The following is a 20094-nucleotide window of genomic DNA, read 5'->3' on the forward strand; positions in this document are numbered from 1 at the left end:
ACTTTTCACAGAACTAGAACAAAACATTTCACAATGTGTATGGAAACACAAAAGACCCTGAATAGCCAAACCAATCTTGAGAAAGAAAAATGGAGCTGGAGGAATCAGGCTCCTGGTCTTCAGACTATACTACAAAGCTACAGCAATCAAGAGAGTATGGTACTGGCACAAAGACAGAAATATAGATCAATGGAACAGGATAGAAAGCCCAGAGATAAACCCACTCACATATGGTCACCTTACTTTTGATAAAGGAGGCAAGAATATACAATGGAGAAAAGACAGCCTCTTCAATAAGTGGTGCTGGGAAAACTGGACAGCTACATGTAAAAGAATGAAATTAGAACACTCCCTAACACCATACACAAAAATAAACTCAAAATGGATTAAAGACCTAAATGTATGGCCAGACACTATAAAACTCTTAGAGGAAAACATAGGTAGAACACTCTATGACATAAATCACAGCAATATCCTTATTGACCCACCTCCTAGAGAAATGGAAATAAAAACAAAAGTAAACAAATGGGACCTAATAAAACTTAAAAGCTTTTGCACAGCAAAGGAAACCATAAACAAGACGAAAAGACAACCCTCAGAATGGGCGAAAATATTTGCAAATGAAGCAACTGACAAAGGACTAATCTCCAAAATTTACAAGCAGCACATGCAGCTCAATATCAAAAAAACAAACAATCCAATCCAAAAATGGGCAGAAGACCTTAATAGACATTTCTCCAGAGAAGATATACAGATTGCCAACAAACACATGAAAGGATGCTCAACATCACTAATCATCAGAGAAATGCAAATCAAAACTACAATGAGGTATCACCTCACACCAGTCAGAGTGGCCATCATCAAAAAATCTACAAACAATAAATGCTGGAGAGGATGTGGAGAAAAGGGAACCTTCCTGCACTGTTGTTGGGAATGTAAATTGATATAGCCACTATGGAGAACAGTATGGAGGTTCCTAAAAAAACTAAAAATAGAGTTACCATACAACCCAGCAATCCCACTTCTGGACATATACCCTGAGAAAACCATAATTCAAAAAAGTCATGTACCACAATGTTCATTTCAATTCTATTTACAATAGTCAGCACATGGATGTAACCTAAGTGTCCATCGACAGATGAATAGATAAAGAAGATGTGGCACATATATACAATGGAATATTACTCAGCCATAAAACGAAACGAAATTGAGTTATTTGTAGTGAGGTGGATGGACCTCGAGACTGTCATACAGAGTGAAGTAAGTCAGTAAGAGAAAAACAAATACCATATGCTAACACACATATATGGAATCTAAAGAAAAAATGGTTCTGAAGAACCTAGGGGCAGGACAGGAATAAAGATACAGACGTAGAGAATGTACTTGAGGACACGGGGAAGGGGATGGGTAAGCTGAGACAAAGTGAGAGAGTGGCATTGACATATATACACTACCAAATGTAAAATAGATAGCTAGTGGGAAGCAGCTGTATAGCACAGGGAGATCAGCTCAATGCTTTGTGACCACCTAGAGGGGTAGGAAAGGCAGGGTGCGAGGGATACGCAAGAGGGAGGGGATATGGGGATATATGTATACGTATAGCTGATTCACTTTGTTATACAGCAGAAACTAACACAACATTGTAAACCAATTATACTCCAATTAAGATGTTAAAAAGAAAAATTAGATAACCAACCAGGACCTACTGTTTAGCACAGGGAACACTGCTCTATATTCAGTAATAACCTGAAGGGGAAAAGAATTTGAAAAAGAATAGATACATGTATGTGTATAACTGAATCACTTTGCTGTACACCTGAAACTAGCACAACATTGTTAATCAACTATGCTCCAATATAAAATAAAATTTTTATACTACTAAAACATACAACAACACAGGTTAAACTCAAGACCATTATGTTGCATGAAATAGACCAGTCACAAAAGGCTATATACTGCATGATTCCATTTATATGAGGTTCCACACAGATAAAAACCTGTCTATGATGATAAAAATCATAACAGTGATTGCCTCTGGGGTAGGAGGAAGCAGAAGGCACTTTATCTGATGAAAACATTCTATATATTGAGAGGAGTGTGGGTTACATGGGTGTCTACAAACGTCAGAGGAAGGATTATTTGGAGCATCAAGAAAGAATAAAGAGTAATGAAAAGAGTAGGAATATGGGTAAATGCTTCTTCCCATGAATTTTTTATATCACACGCAATGATTAAAATGAAAGTTATTACACCATCTGACATTCAAGAAATAATATTTTAAAATGGGAAGAGTAAAGGTGCTAAATGGAACTAAGGTTTTACCATTAAAAGTGGTAAAATATTGTTGTCAGTGGACTGTGTATCATACATGTATATTTTAATAGAGCAACCACAAAGAAAACTATACAAAGCCATACACTCAAAAACTCTACAAATAAATCAAGAAGGAATGCTAAAAATCTTCAAGTAACCCACAGAAAGGCAAGAAAACAGAAACAGAGGGACTTCCCTGGCGGTCCAATGGTTAAAACTTCGCCTTCCAATGCAGGGGGTATGGGTTCCATCCTTGGTGGCGGAGCGAAGCTCCCACACGCCTTGAGGCTAAAACACCAAAACATAAAACGGAAGCAATATTGTAACAAATTCAATAAAGACTTTAAAAATGGTCCACATCAAAAAAAAACTTAAATAACAGAAACAGAGGACTGAGACAAAGAAACAAATAATAAAATGTCAGACTTAAGCCCTAATATATTAAAAATTACCTGAACCATGAATGGTCTAAACACACAAGTTAAAAAAACAGGGACTGGCAAAGTAGATGAAAAGAAAACACACCCCAATCGTATGCTGTTAAGAAATTCACTTCATATCCAATGACATAGATAGGTTGAAAATAAAAGGAATATATATATATATATATATAATTATACAAACATTCATCAAAACAGCAGGAGTGGCTATATCAATAGCAGATGAAGTAGACTACAAAGCAAAAAAAATTGCTAGTGACAAAGAGACACATTACATAATAATAAAAGCATCAATTCGCCAGGAAGATATATCCTAAGCATGTATACACCAAACAACAAAGCCTCAAAACACATTAAGCATAAACTGAAATAACTGAAAAGAAAAATAGACAAATCACAATTATAATTCAGTACTTCAAAACCCCCTCAGTGTTGAAGTTCTTCTATCTCTGCAACTGATAGAACTACTAGACAGAAAACGAACAAGGATATAGGAGAACTAACCAACATAATCAACCAACAGGATCTGGTTGACATACATAGAACACCACCTAACAACAAGTGACCATACATCTTTTTAAATCAAGCACCCATGGACAATTACCAAGATAGACCTTATTAGGAACCATAAAACAAACCTAAGCAAATTTTTTTCCAGTTTTATTGAGAAATAACTGATATACATGACTGTATAAGTTTAAGGCATACAGCATGATGATTTGATTTACATATATTGTGAAATGAGTACCAACTAGGTTTGGCTAATATCCATCTTCTCATACAGATAAAATAAAAAGAAAAGAAAGGAAAAAGTTTTTCTCCTTGTGATAAGAACTCATAGGATTTTCTCTCTTAACAACTTTCCTACATCATACGGCAACATTAGCTATAGTCATCATGTTTTACATTACATCTCCAGTAATAATTTATCTTATAACTGAAAGTTTGTACCTTTTGACCACCTTTCTCCAATTTCTCCTCCCTCCACCCTCTTCCTCAGGTAACCAAAAGTCTAATCTCTTTTCCTATGAGTTTAGGGTTTTTTCCTTTCTTCGTCTTTTTTTTTTCTTAGATTCCACATATTAGTGAGATCATACAGTCTTTGCCTTTCTCTCTCTGAGTTATTTTACTTAGCATAACGCCGTCAAAGTCCATCCGTGTTGTCACAAACGGTAGGATTTCCTCATATATATACCACAACTTCTTTATCCATCAACAGACACTTAGGTTATTTCCCTGTGTTGGCTATTGTAAATAATGCTGCTATGAACATGGGGTTGCAGATATCTTTTGGAGTTAGTGTTCTCATTTCCTTTGGATATACACTTGACCCATGAACAATGCAGGTATTAGGGCCACAGACCCCCCAAACCCCAAACAGTCGAAAATCCACATAAACTTTACATTTGGCCCTCCATATCCATGGATTCAGCCAACTGTGGATTATGTAGTACTGTAGCATGTATTTATTGAAAAAAAATTCACATATAAGTGGACCCATGCAGTTCAAATCCATGTTGCTCAAGGGTCAACTGTTTCCCAGAATTGGAATTGCTGGATCATATGGTAGTTCTATTTTTAATCTTTTGTGGATCCTTCATACTACTTCCCATAGTAGCTGTATCAATTTATAGTCCCACCAGTGGTGCACACATGTTCTTCTTTTCTCCACATCCATGCTGGCATTTGTATTCTCTTGTCTTTTAATGATGGCCATTCTAGCATGCATGAAGTGATAGCTCATTGTGGTTTTAATTTGCATTTCCCTAATTACTAGTGATGTTGAACATCTTTTCATGTACTTATTGGCCTTTCACACATATTCTTTGAAGAAATGTCTATTCAGGTCCTTTGCCCATTTTTTATATTGGGTTATTTGGTTTTATGCTATTGAGTTGTATGAGTTCTTTATGTATCTTGGATATTAACCCCTTATCAGATACATGGCTTGCAAAGATTTTTTTCCCATTCCATAGATTGTCTTTTCATTTTGTTGATGGTTTCTTTTGCTGTGCAGAACTTTATAGTTTGATGTAGCCCTACTTGTTTATTTTTTATTTTGTTGCCTGTGCTTTAGGTGTCATATCCAAAGAAAAATATTACCAAGATCTATGCCAAGAAACTTTATTTCTATGTTTTCTTCTAGGAGTTCCATAATTTCGGGTTCATTCACTAACGTCTTTAATCTATTTTGAGTTAATTTTTGTGAGTGGTGTAAGATATGGATCCAGTTTCATTCTTTTACATGTGAATATCCAATTATCCCAGCACTATTTATTGAAAAGACTCTCTTTTCTCCATCAAGTATTCTTGGCTCCCTTGTCAAATATTAGTTGACTGTGTATGCTTGTGTTTATTCCTGGGCTCTCAGTTCTGTTCCATTGGTCTATTTGTCTGTTTTTCTTCCAGCACCATACTGTTTTGATAACTATAGCTTTAGAGTATAGCTTATGTTCTTCTTTCTCATGATTTCTTTGGCTATTCATGGTCTTTTGTGGTTCTGTATAAATTTTAGGAGTATTTTTTTCTACTACAGTGAAAAAAAATGCTATTGGAATCTTGATAGGGATTGCATATGAATCTATAGGTGGCTTTTGGTAGTAGTGACATTTTAACAAAATTAATTCTTCCAGTCCATTAACACAAGATACCCTTCCCACTTATCTGTGTCTTGTTCAATTTCTTTCATCAATGTATTATAGCTTTCAGAATAGAGATCTTTCATCTCCTTAGTTACATTTATTCCTAATTATTTTATTGTTTTTGATTCTATTGTAAATGATTTGGAATCATTTCTTTTATTTTTCAGAAAATTTGTCATTAGTGTATAAAAATGCTACTGAATTTTGCATGTTAATTTTGTATCCTATAACCTTATTGAATTCATTGATTAGATCTAATAGTCTTTTGATTGACTCTTCAGGATTTTCTATATATAAAATCATGTCACCTAAAAATAGAGACCATTTTACTTCTTCCTTTCCAATTCAGATACCTATTTATTTCTTTTTCTTGCCTGATTGCTCTAGTTAGGACTTCTAGTGATATGTGGGGGTGTTTTTTCTGTTGTTTGTTTTGTTTTGTTTTTTAGCCACACCACTCGGCATGTGGGATCTTAGTTCCCTGACCAGGGATCGAACCCGCACCGCCTGCCTTGGAAGTGTGGAGTCTTAACCACTGGACCACCAGGGAAGTCCTCTAGTGCTATGTTAAATAGGAGTGCTGAGAGTGGGCACCACTGTCTTGTTCCTGATCTTAGAGGAAAAGCTTTCAACCTTTCCCCACTGAGTATGAAGTTAGATGTGGGCTTGTCGTATATGGCCTTTTTTATGTTGAGATATGCTCCTTCTATGCCTAATTTGTTGAGTTTTTATCATGAATAGATGTTGAGTTTTGTCATATGCTTTGTTTGCATCTATTGAGATGATCATGTGATTCTTTTTTCATTCTATTAATATGACGTATCACATTGATTGATTTGTGTATGTTAAATCATCCTTGCATCCCAGGGATAAATCCCACTTGATCATGGTTTATGATACTTTTAATGTATTGTTAAATTTGTTGCTAATATTTTGCTGAGGATTTTTGCACTTATGTTCATCAGTGATATTGACTTGTAATTCTTTTTTTTTTTAATTTCTTTGTCTGGTTTTGATATCAGGGTGATGCTGGCCTCATAGAATGAGCTCAGAAGCATTCCTTACCTTGCAGTATTTTGGAATAGTTTGAGAATAGTTTGAATTTGGTTTGCCGTATTTCATTGAGAATTTTTGCATCTATATTTATCAGGGATATTGGCCTGTAGTTTTCTTTTCTAGCAGTGTCCTTTCCTGGTTTTGTTATCAGGAGAATACTGGCCTTGTAAAATGAGTTTGGGAGTGTTCCCTCCTCTTCAATTTTTTTCAAAGAAACTCAAACTCTTTGAGTTTCAAAGAAACTCAAATTCAAGCTCTTTTTTCAAAGAGCTTGAGAAGGCTGGGGGTTAATTCTTTAAATATTTGGTAAAATTTTACCAGTGAAGCCATCCGGTCCTAGACTTTTCTTCACCAGGAGAATGTGATTACTGATTCAATCTCCTTACTAGTCATTGGTCTATTCAGATTTTCTACTTTTTTCTGATTCAGTCTTGAACTGTAAATTGTATGTTTCTAAGAATTTTTCCATTTCTTCTAGGTTGTACAGTTAGTTGGTGTACAGTTATTCACGGTAGCATCTTATGACCCTTCGAATTTCTGTGATATCCATTCTAATGTCTCCTTTTTATTTATAATTTTGTTGATTTGGTCTCTTTCTCTTTTTTCCTTGGTTAGTCTAGCTAAGGATTTATTAATTTTGTTTATCGTTTTAAAGAATCAACTCTTAGTTTGGTTAATATTTTCTATCATTTTCCTGTTCTCTATTTCATTTATTTCTGATCTAATCTTTATTATTTCCTTTCTTCTGCTAACTTTGGGCTCAGTTTCTTCTTCTTTTTCTACATCCCTTAAGGTATAGAGTGAGGTTGTTTATTTGGGAATCTTTCTTGCTTCTTAATGTAGGCATTTATTGCTATAACATTCCCCCTTAGAACTGCTTTTACTCATCCCACAGGTTACATTCTAACCTCTTAACATGTGTAAAATGGTACTACCACTTTTATTAGCTTCCCATCCTTTTTTAAATGTGTCACTGATTAAGTTGTTAATGTTGTGCCCCTACTCCCATTTTTCCCATAGACCCTGTGGTTTCATTATATTATCTTACATAGTGTGGTGATTTTTAGAATATGTCTCATTATAGCAGAAAGAATTTTACTCAGTGGACGTGTGGATGATGGTGAATAACTCTTTTTCATTTCCATGGATACTGAAGGCTTCTGAAACTGTAGGAGCCCCTGTTAGCAAATGCTGTTTGCGTGGCTGTTTGGGCCAGCAATTTTGTCCCACAATTAAGAGCAATAAATATTTATTTATAGACAACTAACTACCAGGCATTGTGATAAGCAGTGGTAATATTGAGGCTAATAAGCACTGCCTGTAACTCTTTCAGTCTAGTGGGGGAGAGAGAGACAAGTAATTACAACAGAGGGGAACTGAGGCTATTAAAGAATAAAGAAAACAAGGTCTTCTCTCCAGACTTCAGGAAGTCAGCAAAGACCTCCCAGAGGAAGTGTTCCTTGAACCCAGACCTTTCCACTGCCAAAAGTCAGTCTCTTTCCTTGTTGCCCCCATCCCTGTCTCCTTACTCTACTTCCTGAGTTACCCAGGCTAGCAGAGGCAGAACAGGGAAGAGTTAATGTGGCCCAGGTGGGAGGGGTAAGGGTCCTGAGGGAAGTGGGTAGAAAGGGCCCCACAGGCATTGGTCAAGGTGAAGAGAAGCTGCAAACACACGGTGCTTAGGCTCTTTCCCCAGTCAAGTCTTCTGCTAGTGCTTTCTTCCTCCTTCATTTATCCATCCAACCTTTATTAAGTTTCTGCCATTGGCTAGATTCTGGGAGGAATCGGTTCTACTCATCCTGCCTCCTCCAACACCAGAGATGCTTCTTCCTCTTCTGGCTGCTGCTCTGGGTTGAGTGCCATCTCCTCCCCTTCTGTCACCTGTTCTGCCTCTGGGACCCCAGGAATGAAACTCGAGGGTAACCCCCTTCTGGTTCGTGAAGAAGGAAAGAAGACAGAGAAGTTCCTTTTTTTTGCTGCCATCTCTTTCTCCATTGCTTCCCAGGCCCAGCATCAATTCTCCAGCCCACGTTCAAGTTCACTACTTCAGCATCAAGTTAAGAATAAAATACACATCCCACACCCCAAAAACCCACGAGGTTTTCTCCTGTCACATCAGCCTTCACTCCAGGTCCCATCTGCCTCCTCCTCCTGTTTCTCCCTTTCTCTCTACTCTCCTTCTTTCTTCTTGTGGGTTGGTGCCCAGAACGTTAAAGCTGGGCAACACTTAAGATCACTGCGCTCAACCGCACTGCAGAGCTGAGGAAGCTGAGGCCCAGGAGTTCTGCTTAAGGATACACAGTCAGGGACAAAACCAGACTGAGACCTGATCCCCACCCAGCACTGGCCTTCTCCGCATCTACAAGACCGAAATTGACTCTACTTGGACCCTTAGGAAGAAAAACATTCATCTCCGCTCCGCTCTCAGCTGAGCTCCAAATGGAGGGCTCCAGCTATACTAGCCACTGCAGCAGTGACACCACACTTCACTACCACTGTCTCCCATTACTCCCCCTGCAATACTCATGGGCTTTCAGGCACAAGGATTCTCCCATCCCAGCTAGGGTTGTGACCTGGATTATCCATCCAAAACAGTCAAAGGTTATAACACTGCAATCCTCCCAGCCCTGCACCACTCCTACACGTGCCTGGATGGATCTATGCCACTGAGACACCCCCCACATCTCTCCCTTTGTCCTTCCCCTATCAGGACTGATGCCCCCATGAGCCCTAAAGCTTTGACCCCACAGGATGGCAGAAGCTCCACAGTCCAACTCCACCTTCTCACGCCCAACCTTCTTCATACTGACTGGCATTCCAGAGTTAGGGGTTGCCCAGGCCTGTTTGACACTGGTCTTTGGGCCCATGTATCTGCTTTCCCTGCTGGGCAATGGAGCACTGCTGGCAGTGGTGGAGATAGACTCTACACTGCACAAGCCCATGTTTCTGCTCCTGGCCACCCTGGCAGCCACAGACCTGGGTTTAGCCACATCTATAGCTCCAGGGCTGTTGGCTGTGCTGTGGCTTGGGCCCCAGCCTGTGCCATACGTTGCCTGTCTGGTCCAGATGTTCTTTGTTCATGCACCAATGGCCGTGGAATCTGGTGTACTGTTGGCCATGGCCTGTGATCGTGCTGTGGCAGTAGGGCGTCCACTGCACTACCCCGTCCTAGTCACCAAAGCCCATGTGGGCTATGCAGCCCTGGCACTGGCACTGAAAGCCGTGGCAGTTGTTGTGCCTTTCCCTCTGCTGGTTGCACAATTTGGGCACTTCCGAGCCAAGACCACAGACCACGCCTACTGTGCACACATGGCGGTTGTGGAGCTGGTCGGGGGTAACACTCGGGCCAGCAACTTGTATGGGCTGGCGCTTCCATTGGCCGTGTCAGGTGTATAGATATTCTAGGCATCACAGGCTCTTACGGGCTCATTGCCCACGCTGTGCTGCGGCTGCCTACACGGGAAGCCCGTGCCAAGGCCTTTGGTACGTGGAGTTCCCACATCTGTGTCATTCTAGCCTTCTACGTGCCTGGTCTCTTCTCATACCTCACACGCCTCTTTGGTCATCACACCATCCCAAAGCCCATGCACATCCTTCTTTCTAACAACTATTTGCTGCTACCATCTGCCCTCAACCCGCTCATCTACGGGGCCGCACCAAGCAGATCAGCGACCAGCTCCTAGAAACCTTTGCATTCAGAAAAAGCCAGTTCTAATAGGCAGTGAAAACAACGGAGGCTGGGGGTGGAAGTGGGGGGACATTCAGAGGAGTCTGGGGTCTGGAGGTATGGATTATGTCATCTTCGTCCCATGGTCTGCCTATGACTGTGATAATCACTCAACAGTTACTTGCTGTGAAGGCTCTACTGTGTGTACCACTAGCATATGTAGCCTGGCCTAGCCATGCATTCTGCTTGGGAGGAGGCAGGAGACAGGCTACCACATGTTACCATGCAGAGAAAATAAGAAAAGGGACCAGGGAATTATCATGCGATCACAGTACACACAATTTAACTTAAAGAAGACTACCCTCCTCCTCCTCCCCCTACTCTGCCCCATCATTTTAACCTAAGTCTGCCCCTGTTCCCACACAAAAGCTCCTCTACAGATCCTGGACCCGGGAGCCTGGGAAGACTGACACTGCCTCTGGAGGCAAGTGCTTGGGTACCTGTCTGGGATGACAGCCCTCTATGCCTGGAGCCAGATGCTGTTTTCAGTCTGTCCTTAGGGAAGGAGCTAAACAGGCTTATTCCCCACCTTCTGAGAATCTGGATAATGTGCCCCGGAGTCCCAAATTTGTCTAAAGACCCTGATCCTTAAGACATATTCAGTTCAGAGAATCTTCTTGGTCTCGTGTAATCACTATTCCCGCTACCCTCACTGCGCTGCCCAAGTCTCGGGAGTTAATGGCTACAATGTCTCTCCCTGGGCCTGCAGCTTCAGGGGCCAGGGGTCCAACTGAAAGAAATTTTGATATCCCAGAAAATCGTTGTATTTAATATTTCACCTGTTTGCCTGAGGTCGAGGCATTATGGTCTCTTACCAGTCTGCCTTTTTGTGCATCCTGAGCCAGAATGTAGAATTCTCAAAAAAAATCCTCATCACATAGAACCCCCATTTGTTCTGGCCAACATCACGAGTAGCACACGATGCTGGTGCAATATGATGAAATAGGAATATTTCACACTGTTGTGGCTTCCAGAGAACAGAGATATTAAACAGGAAGCGTCGTGGTATTGCCCAACATGGGATTCACTTTCTGCTAAAAGACTCCACACTGCAAGGACATTGCACAAAAAAATCTTTCATGCCAGCATAAAATCCAGAATGAGAATATTATCAGACAAAAGGCAGGGAGTCACTGTTATGAGGTCAGAGAAAGCTATGGGCTGCACAGGCAGACCCAAGCTCTCTGGGAAAACCATCATAACCATGGGTATTAGGGTTAGCCATTAAGACCTGAAGACCATTAAGACCTGAAGCCCAGTACAATCTGGACCACTCAGACGGCTGGACCAAGCACCATGGGATATCACACAGGAGGGCTGCAGATCCGAAAAAGCAAGTGATGCCATCTCCAGAGCCACGTGGGGTCTCACCAGGTCCTCATTAACAAGGAACTAAAGAGATAGCCCAGGAGCTCAGTGTGATTTTCAGAGGTGTTAATGCTGAAGCCAAGTGGATGAGGAGGAAATCTACGGTTCTCCTCAACCCAAGTGTGGGCGCAGTCATTCTCAAGGCTAATCTTTTTTCATGAAGTTCTAAGTTAAAAAGCCCTCCAGGCAATGATTTTACAGATAATTGTGACAAAATTCTAATCCTAATGGGTCATGAGTCTTTAAGATGTACACATCCTTCTCTTAGTGATTCCTCCTCAATAAATCTATCCTGACAAAACAGAGATGTGAACAAAGATGTATGCAGTAAGATACTTATTACAACATTATTATAAAGAAATGCGTGACAGTCATGTGTCACACACACCATTTTTTGTCTTTCACCTCTGGTACGTGAAAAGGGAAATCACGTGCAGCCAATGTTCAAAAGCGGTGAGTTGTCTCCCTCCCACCACAGGAAGCCTCTCTGCTAAGGCACCTTCACTCCATGGTTGTGCATAACTCCCAAGGCAGCTGAGTCCAAAGCTGTACCTTGTTCACTGCTAAGCCAAAAGTCCACCCACGCAGACATTTACCTTTTGTTTTGGATTGAGATCGCATACATACCTTAGCATGCAGTGTGTTCAGAAGGCTTTTCCGGCACGCTTACTCCTCACTACCACCTGAGAACAATTATAAGCCCATAATCCCTTACCTATAATTACAAAATAAAACATCTCTGAAGAAACAATAGTTTTTTCATAACTTTGACCCAAAATCTGGCCTGACCCGTCATGATCATATTTATACTATTTATCTCACTTAGTGTGAATATTCATACATTTAGCTACAGAAATATTGATGGGTTTGATGACAGGGCACCGCCCTCAATCTCACTGGGGTATTCCTTTATATATCATAAAGGCACAATATTCCCTTTCTAAAATCTGAAAAATTCTGAATTCCAAAACACATCCATCCCAAAAGGTTTCAAATAAGCGATTAGGGACCTATAGGATTATCCCTGTAGCCTGAGAGAAGTGAAGAGACTTGTTAGGGCTCTTGATCACTCTGAGGTCTTTGCTATCCAAACCATTCTGTACTGCCCTGGAGGCTCTTGCAGAGAGCAGCATGTTCTCCGGATAACAGCCCCTACCTGTTTGTTTCCCTGTGCTCTCCACTCTGGTCACTCCTCAGATATGCTGATAAGCTGTGCCTTTTTTCCCAGGGAGACGCCAGAACGTGCTACCATGGTGGCAAAACCCATGAACAGGATATGGCCCAAAGAGCCCAGGCCTTGGGCTCATCAGCTCCACCTAGAACTCAGCTGTCATGTGCTTTCCTTCATCAAATTTCAGTCTCAGACTCTGTGAGCTGAAAGGAAAGACGGACTTACTTAGAGAAGGGCAGGATGGAATTTAGGGAGCCTAGAGAATCATGGTATTCAGACCACAAAAGACAGAAGACAGAGGTATGGGCTTCTGGTCGAGGAGTTCAACAGTACCCAATTTCCCCTCCGAACTCCCTCTATGAACAAAAATCTGAAAGAGAGCCTCATCTGATTTCACCAACAGCTCATCATCCTTGCACCCCTATTTCAACCACCCCCTTCTCATTCTGGACCCCCTTCAGGATACAGAAGTGCATCACTCTCTGTCTCAACGTCTCTGTCCCTCTGCATCTGTCTCCTTGCACTGTTGGTCAGTTTTGCCCCATGTCTGTGTCTCTTGTCCTTGTCTCTGTCTACCTCACTCAGAATTCCTTTCTGAGGGAACAGAGGTGCCAGTTTTACTTTACCAGGTGACCTCTCCTTGTCAACAATAACAAAAAATGCGCTAAAGGGGCAGTAGGAGGAAGAGACTTGGTTTCACGTAACAGGAAGCTCGGGGTTTCCGGTTTGGTCTGTTGCAGCTCTTCTCTCATCCTGCCCATTTCCTTGTCACCACATCACGTTGTACTTCCACCTGGCACACACCCCTCCCACCACACTCAGGCGAGCAGAAGGAACGTGTTGATCTCTCCCTTCACCAAAAGGAACTACTGGTTAATGGTTAAAGCTGGAATCAGGCAGACACAGATGTGAATCCCAGATCCTCCATTAACTCACTGTATGCCTTGCACTAGTTTATTTAACCTCTCTGAGCCTGTTAATTCACTTGTAAAATGGGGAAATGATAGTTCCTACTTCAAGAAGTTACTAAAAGGATTAACTAAGATAATGCATTCAAAGTGTTTGGAATAGCCCCTAACACATTCAATTTCAACAAATATTTGAATATTAATTCCTCTCCTGGAGCACAGGCCCATGCTCACTTGCCAAACCTTTGCTCAAAGACCTGATACCCAAACTCTCAGCTCTCTAGGAAGACCGGCCCTCTCCTGGGGCCAGTCACCTCTCCTTGAAGAAACTTTTCTTGGTAACACTCTCTCCCACCACGGTAGGACCCTTCCCAGTGCTTCATGCTCATGTCACCTCAGACAATGGCCCACTTTGTGGGATAACTCCACATGCTGGGCAAGGATAGGGGAGGATGCTCCCCACACACAAGGAGTCTTCGTGGGCACACAGGAGTGTAGTGGGAAAGCAGCTACTAGAAGGACTCTCTAGAGTGGTTCTTCTCCAAGGAAAAACCACTCTTCTCCAGCAAAACACCAGGTTGAGATCTCTGGATGGAGACGCAAGTGAAAGCCACACATAGATTAGGGCCATAAAGGAAGAGTACCCACTAGATACAAAGCAGCCTTGGAAAGGAAGTAGAGGATGAAGAAAAATTTCCTTAAATTTAGCTGGGTAATTTTGGCTTCCTGAAAGTTCTCTCCAGTTACTAAGGCAACATTATCCCAATTCGATTCTTATCCTCCACATTGTCACCACTCAGCATGGCACCCTCCTACACACACCTGGTTCTCACTGCAACTGTAACCCACTCATTAATAATGAGTTTCAACCTAGGCTGTACATGAGAATTGCCTGGGGAGCTTTTAGAAATCCTGATGCCCAGGCATACTCCAGACCAATTAAACCAGAATTTCTGGGAGTAGGACCCAAGTACCAGTAATTTTTAAAGCTTCCAGGTAATTCCAAAGTATGGCCGAGGTTGAGCGCCACTGCTTTGTTCTCAATTTAAGTCCTGATCTATGCTTCTCCCATGTCCTTCAGGACCCCAATCCAACCTCACAAAGAAGTCATCTGCAACTGACAAGATAGCATAGCAAATTGCTTTAAGGAGGAAAGGCCTGATACTGTTTCCTTAAAGAACTCAGACAAAGAACTACACACACACACACACACACACACACACATACAGACATATACAAACACACCCTAATGGAAACCTGCATCTACCTCCCCTAAAGCAGGAGAATGAATAGGTGACTAAAGAGTATGGACTCAGGTGGTGGGTACAGTGAGGCTATGAAAGCGACTGCCCTCTCCCCACCCAAGGCCCCAACACCCGGCAGGACCTCTATGACCTCATGCTGTAGTAGGTCAGAGTCCAGGGCCTGGGGCCTCACCTCCATGGGCAGCTTGGAGTTTCTGCAGCAGCTACTGCCCTACCTAACCCCTCCCACACTCCATCATGTTGGTTGGTACCCCTCACCTGCTGACACTGGATGAAGCTGATGCTACCTGGACCCTCATCAAAGATAAGGTAGGTAAGTAAAGAGGGCTAAAGAGGAAGTAACGAAGTGGGACCTAGATGGGTCTGAGCAGTTTATAAGTTGGAAGGAGTTGGAAGCCTAAAGACAATAATAACTAACATTTACTCAGTGCTGGCTTATGTGTGAGGCACTGCATTAAGTGCTTTGCACAGAGTGTCCAATTTAATTACAATTGCAAAAACAGTAAGAAAGGTTCCTTGAAAGACAATGGATAGGGAGCTATGAGAGCAGAAAAGAGAAGTGCTAAGTCAGGGGTAGACTTAGGAGGTCAGGAAGGCTTCCTGGAGTGAGTACTTTCTAGCTTGGCATATAGGAGTTATTCACATGGAGGGAAGAGGAATACCTGGCACATAAAGGGTGCTTAATAAACACCTAATGAGCAAGGGGCGGGGTGTGTGTGTGAGTGAACAGTGTACTAGTTAAAGGCAGAATATATGCAAAAGCCAAGAGAGAAAGAAAGAAAAATGTAAATTAGTGAACTACAAATAGTCCTCTAGAACAGGGTTCAAAGAATTAGTGGTGAAAATGAGGAAGAAGAGGTATAGGGGCTGACGGTGAAAGGCCTTTTACGTTTTCTAAAGAACCTGAACTTTACCTTTGACCTCTTCACAGATATTCCCTCCAGCTTAACTTCCACAGAATGAGAAATTTGGGTTTTGAGCCAAATACACAGATTTCCAGGAGCAGGCAGATCTCAGCTCTGAGTTGCTGGTGTCCAGAAAATCCCACAAAATCTAGATGGACACTAATTTCTGATATTAGAGAATTTAGGGATCAGGTTCTGGTCAGGCTATCTGAAGGAGAGTGAATTTAAAGCATTTGCAGGAAGCAGCCCACCAAGTTTAAAACAATCATCTTAAAGCAGTGCCTACCAAACTCAAAGCAGCCTTAATGGCATGTAGCTCCCATCTGCAATGGAGTAGCAGCTCACCACAAAGGCCAGCTTCCCAAGGAAGCAGAAAGAGAAGAGCCAAGGTCCTCCCAAGAATGAGAGCAACTAGTTTCAGCAGCGTTAGAGGTTGGTCCTGGACTAGATCAATCAGAATTAGGGTGAAGTAAATGGGGTCTTTAACTATTAAAAAGCTACACCATCTCTGAGTATCAGAAAAACTCCCTGTCCTATTTAAATGGAAAATTGCCAGGAAAGTCAGGGTAGGGACATTCAGGATAAATCACTGGTAGTATGTGACAAGTTCAAGAAGTAGGATACCTTTGAGTAACCTGGTTTCCTCTTCCAGAACTGCTCATTTACTGGGCACTTTGTAGAAAAACAGAATGTGGCTCAAGGGCTCCCTATTCAGAATTCAAACCCGCCAAGGTACCTCCAGGAAGATAATCTTCCACCATCACTTTCCTGGGCTGCCCCGGGGAGAGCTGAATTTGCAGGCCTCTAAGTCCTCAGAAATTCTACCCAGAAGTGCAGTGGAAGCAGGTCGTGGTCTCAAATGGTGACTGCCAAGAACACGTTCACCCTAGCATAGAGTTGAGTGCTTTATTTTTCCTGCTTTAGGATAACCACTGGGGCCCTCAGGGTAAGAATAAGGGCCTAATAAACTTCCATGGCAAATTCATGTCTATATTCTGAAAGAGAGTTTCCAGCTTAATCACCTTTTAGCAGAAATTTAGACCATAAGAAACATCACACTCCTGTTAGAGGGACCTCTCCTGGAGACATTCCAATTCGTCTCATTTGTGCAGAATCCTAGGCACCAAAGGAGCAGCTAGGCTGGGATTCTGAGGTTATATTTGATGATTATGCTTTCACTGTCATGAGGCAGAGCATTCTATACAAAAATGCTAACCCACCATTGCTCTGCTCTCACCCCTGGAAATCCAACTGTTCTTCTCAGGGTCCTGTTCTTCAGACCTATGCCCCCACCCAAAAGTTAAATGTCCCATATCTTAGTGAAACAAAGGAGAAGGAATGATAGGAAATTCTTCCATGCAGATCAACAAAGAGCACCAGTTATTTCCTTAGCTAGGTGACAAGACAGTATTGACAAGCTATCTCAGCTTGTGTAAAGTCCAGACACAACTAGCTATGCCCCCCTTACGCTGAGGGGCAGCACTTCCAAAACAGCTTTACGTAGCAAAAAGCAGATCAACCGTAAGGGACCATTGGTAAATTCTACAAGAAAGCCAGTAAAGTGGGCAATGCCATCAGCAGGGGCACAGACACATGGGATTGGGGGTCTGGCGGAGGGAAGTAGAGCACACAGCATTTTAAGAATAGGACTCTAACGTGAAAGGGGCCCAAAGAGGGAACTGTGTATGCTCCTTAGCAGAACACAGAGCCAGAAGTCTCAGTCAACAATATCTTGGATGAGTCAAGATCATAACTAAGTACAATTACTAGAGAGGATCTTACAGGGCTTCCCAGTTGGTCATGAAATTAAATTTTCCAGAACTGGGTTACCCAGCACAAAAAGGCCAGAAGGACCAAACCAAGAGGAACTGTAATCTGTGAAAGCCTACTGGAACTAGCATTACAAAGATGAGGCCTCAAATCCCTAAGAGAACTACCCTCTGAAGCTCGGGCAGAAGGTGTATACTAAGATGTTATAGACGCGGTGTGGACTTCCAAACCTATTTCTGTGTAACCACTCTTGGTTAATGACATCACCCATGTAACCCTAATCCTTGAGGATGCCTTTTCCCACAACCCTTAAGTGACCGAGTTCTACTAATTCTATAACCTAAATACCTTCCCCCATTATTTTAGTTCAGGGCCTCACCATGTCTTGCCTGGAATTTTACAATATTCTTAACTGACTTTTTCTCTCTCTCTTTATTTTATGCCTTCCTATTCAAAATTAACTTTCTAAAATGCCTATCTGAATTGTGCCCCTCCTAACCAGAACCCTTCAAGTGGCTTCCCACTGTCCTCAGGATAAAAGTCCCATCACTTAGCACACACACAAGGCCTTGAATAATCAAGCTCCTGTGTGCTTGTCCCTCTCCACACCCTACACTTAAGTAATATGAAAGTATACTTTCCTGACTATGCCCCTCTTAGTTTGTAAGTTCAAGTTTTTTCACTGGCTGTTCCCTCTGCCTGGATTGACCATTCTCCTACCTGGCTAATTCCTTCAAAGTTAAAGCATTACCACCTAGAAACTATCCTTGATCCTCTTCTATCAAAGACAAAGGCTGTTAAATCACATCTCATCTGCTCCACAGCTTGCTCTCTGAGCTATATCAGGACAAGAACAAAGTCTCAGTTTTTAATGCATTCCCAGTATCTAGCAGAGTCTGGCACATAGTAGAGATTCAGGTTTAGCTAGAGGGGACTGGGAGACAAGCAGGAAGCACAAGTGTGAGCACAGTGTGCACTGACAGTGGGAGGGTCAAGCTAGAGTAGGCTACCAGGTAACTCCTAACTCTGACCCTAACTCAGTCCCTGACCTATAAACTGGCCACCTGCAGGTTACAGAGGAGCGCTTTGGGCCCAATGTAGTGGCAGTACCTTTCCTGTCGGATGCAGCCTGCTTTGACCTACTGGGTGTGCTAGTGAAACAGTCCCGCCCAGCCCACACCCGCCTGGCTCTGCCAGGTCGGCAGGGCCGGCGGGCACTACAACCAGTGGGGCCACTACCGAACCTCCTGAAGCAGGCAGGCTCTGAAGGTGCCTTTGCCCACTGCACTAGAGAATACTCACCAAACGGCCGGGCAGAGACAGCCTATGAAGAAATGCGACTGTTGGATGGGCAGCCCTGCCGGATCCGCTTACATATGGGTGGCCTGCGCAAGAAGATGGCCTTCCTGCTGCTGCCACCAGGGCAGGTGAGCTTACAGCAGACTCTTCCCTGGCTCCGAAGCACCCACAGCATCTACGTCATCTACCAGGTCTTCTCCTGTTCCTGGCTACAGCTGGGGCTGCTGCCTACAGCCCGGGAGCCCCAACTGCTCCGGTTACAGCGGTCACTGCCTATTGCCTTCTCCTGCCTCAAGTTTTCACTGCAGCCCAAGGGAGTGCTGGGACCACAGAAGCCCCTGATCAAAGACCCACTGCCCCATGGGGCCAGTTGGGTCAGACCCGACCTCAGCATCATGCCACCTCCGGCCCCCATGTCAGCCCCTGCCGATGTCCCCGAAGCTGCTGATGTGCCCTCACCTGGCCCAGCCCCACCTTCACCACCTCCCCAGGAAGGGCCAGAGGGCAGACCACCCAGATTCTCCTACAAGGGCCGAAACCCCTTCCGAAGGGGGCCCCAGATGCTGTCAGGTACTGCTAGGGGAAATGAAGATGAGAGGGATGGGATAAGGTGGAGGGAAAGGGCGTGGGGTGTAGAGCCCAGGAGTGTGTGGGGCACCCATAACTCCACACTGGACCCTGGTGAGGGGGATGGAGTGAGGGAGCCAGGGGAGGGCAAGATGGAAGCATGGTCCTGGTGAGGGGGTGGGTACAGCACAGAAGACCAGAGGGAGGGACCAGGGCGGCAGAAAGACAAGGGCATGAGTCAAGCTGTGGCTATCCCCAACCCTGGCAGAGAACTGGCTCTTCAGCCCCCGAAGCCCCGCACCAGGAGCCCAGGGTGGGGCCCCTGGGGACCCCGAGCGGCACTCCATGTCCCTGCCCCTGCTGCAGGGTCTGTCCTCGGAGTTCGACAGCGACGACGAATGAAGCTGAGGCGAGAGATGCAGGGGGCCAGGCCCCCAAGATCTGACAATAAACATAAGCTGCTGCTCCCCCAGCCATCCTGGGCCCACGGTGCTTCTTCCTGTAGGAGTCTGGAGGAGGAAAGCCCCAACGTTCCCCCAGGCTTCATGTCCCCTCACCCTCGAAAGGCATAAGAAGTACCTCAAAACCTTGGCATCATGTCCTCGCCAGAGAGGAAACACCCTGACCACTTCCCCATCCATGTACAACTTTCTTGGGGCCCCA

The 20094-nt window shown here is 43.4% G+C and overlaps 2 protein-coding genes across 2 annotated transcripts; both read left to right on the forward strand.

The window, feature by feature from the left end:
- Positions 1–8847: 8847 nt before the first annotated feature.
- On the forward strand, positions 8848–10166 carry LOC114887565 (olfactory receptor 52W1). The gene is given in 3 exon segments (XM_029209371.1): positions 8848–9841; positions 9844–10099; positions 10102–10166. Coding segments are annotated over 3 exon segments (960 nt in total). The 5' UTR covers positions 8848–9202.
- Positions 10167–15080: 4914 nt separating this feature from the next.
- Positions 15081–19903, forward strand: CUNH11orf42 (chromosome unknown C11orf42 homolog). Its single transcript, XM_029208466.1, has 3 exons — positions 15081–15199; positions 18636–19434; positions 19700–19903. Exons 1-3 carry the CDS (start codon positions 15128–15130, stop codon positions 19831–19833), a joined length of 1005 nt encoding a protein of 334 aa, XP_029064299.1. The 5' UTR covers positions 15081–15127; the 3' UTR covers positions 19834–19903.
- The last annotated feature ends 191 nt before the right edge of the window (positions 19904–20094 follow it).

Source organism: Monodon monoceros, unplaced genomic scaffold, assembly GCF_005190385.1.
Source record: "Monodon monoceros isolate NGI ecotype Baffin Bay Population unplaced genomic scaffold, NGI_Narwhal_1 Super_Scaffold_7, whole genome shotgun sequence".
NCBI classification, from domain to species: domain Eukaryota; kingdom Metazoa; phylum Chordata; class Mammalia; order Artiodactyla; family Monodontidae; genus Monodon; species Monodon monoceros.

Excerpts from the sequence above, each read along its gene's own strand:
- CUNH11orf42 (XM_029208466.1), top strand. The coding sequence starts at position 15,128 with ATGTTGGTTGGTACCCCTCACCTGCTGACACTGGATGAAGCTGATGCT. Across the intron at positions 15,200-18,635 it reads GGACCCTCATCAAAGATAAG|GTTACAGAGGAGCGCTTTGG; the intron begins GTAGGTAAGTAA and ends GGCCACCTGCAG. Across the intron at positions 19,435-19,699 it reads GGGGCCCCAGATGCTGTCAG|AGAACTGGCTCTTCAGCCCC; the intron begins GTACTGCTAGGG and ends CAACCCTGGCAG.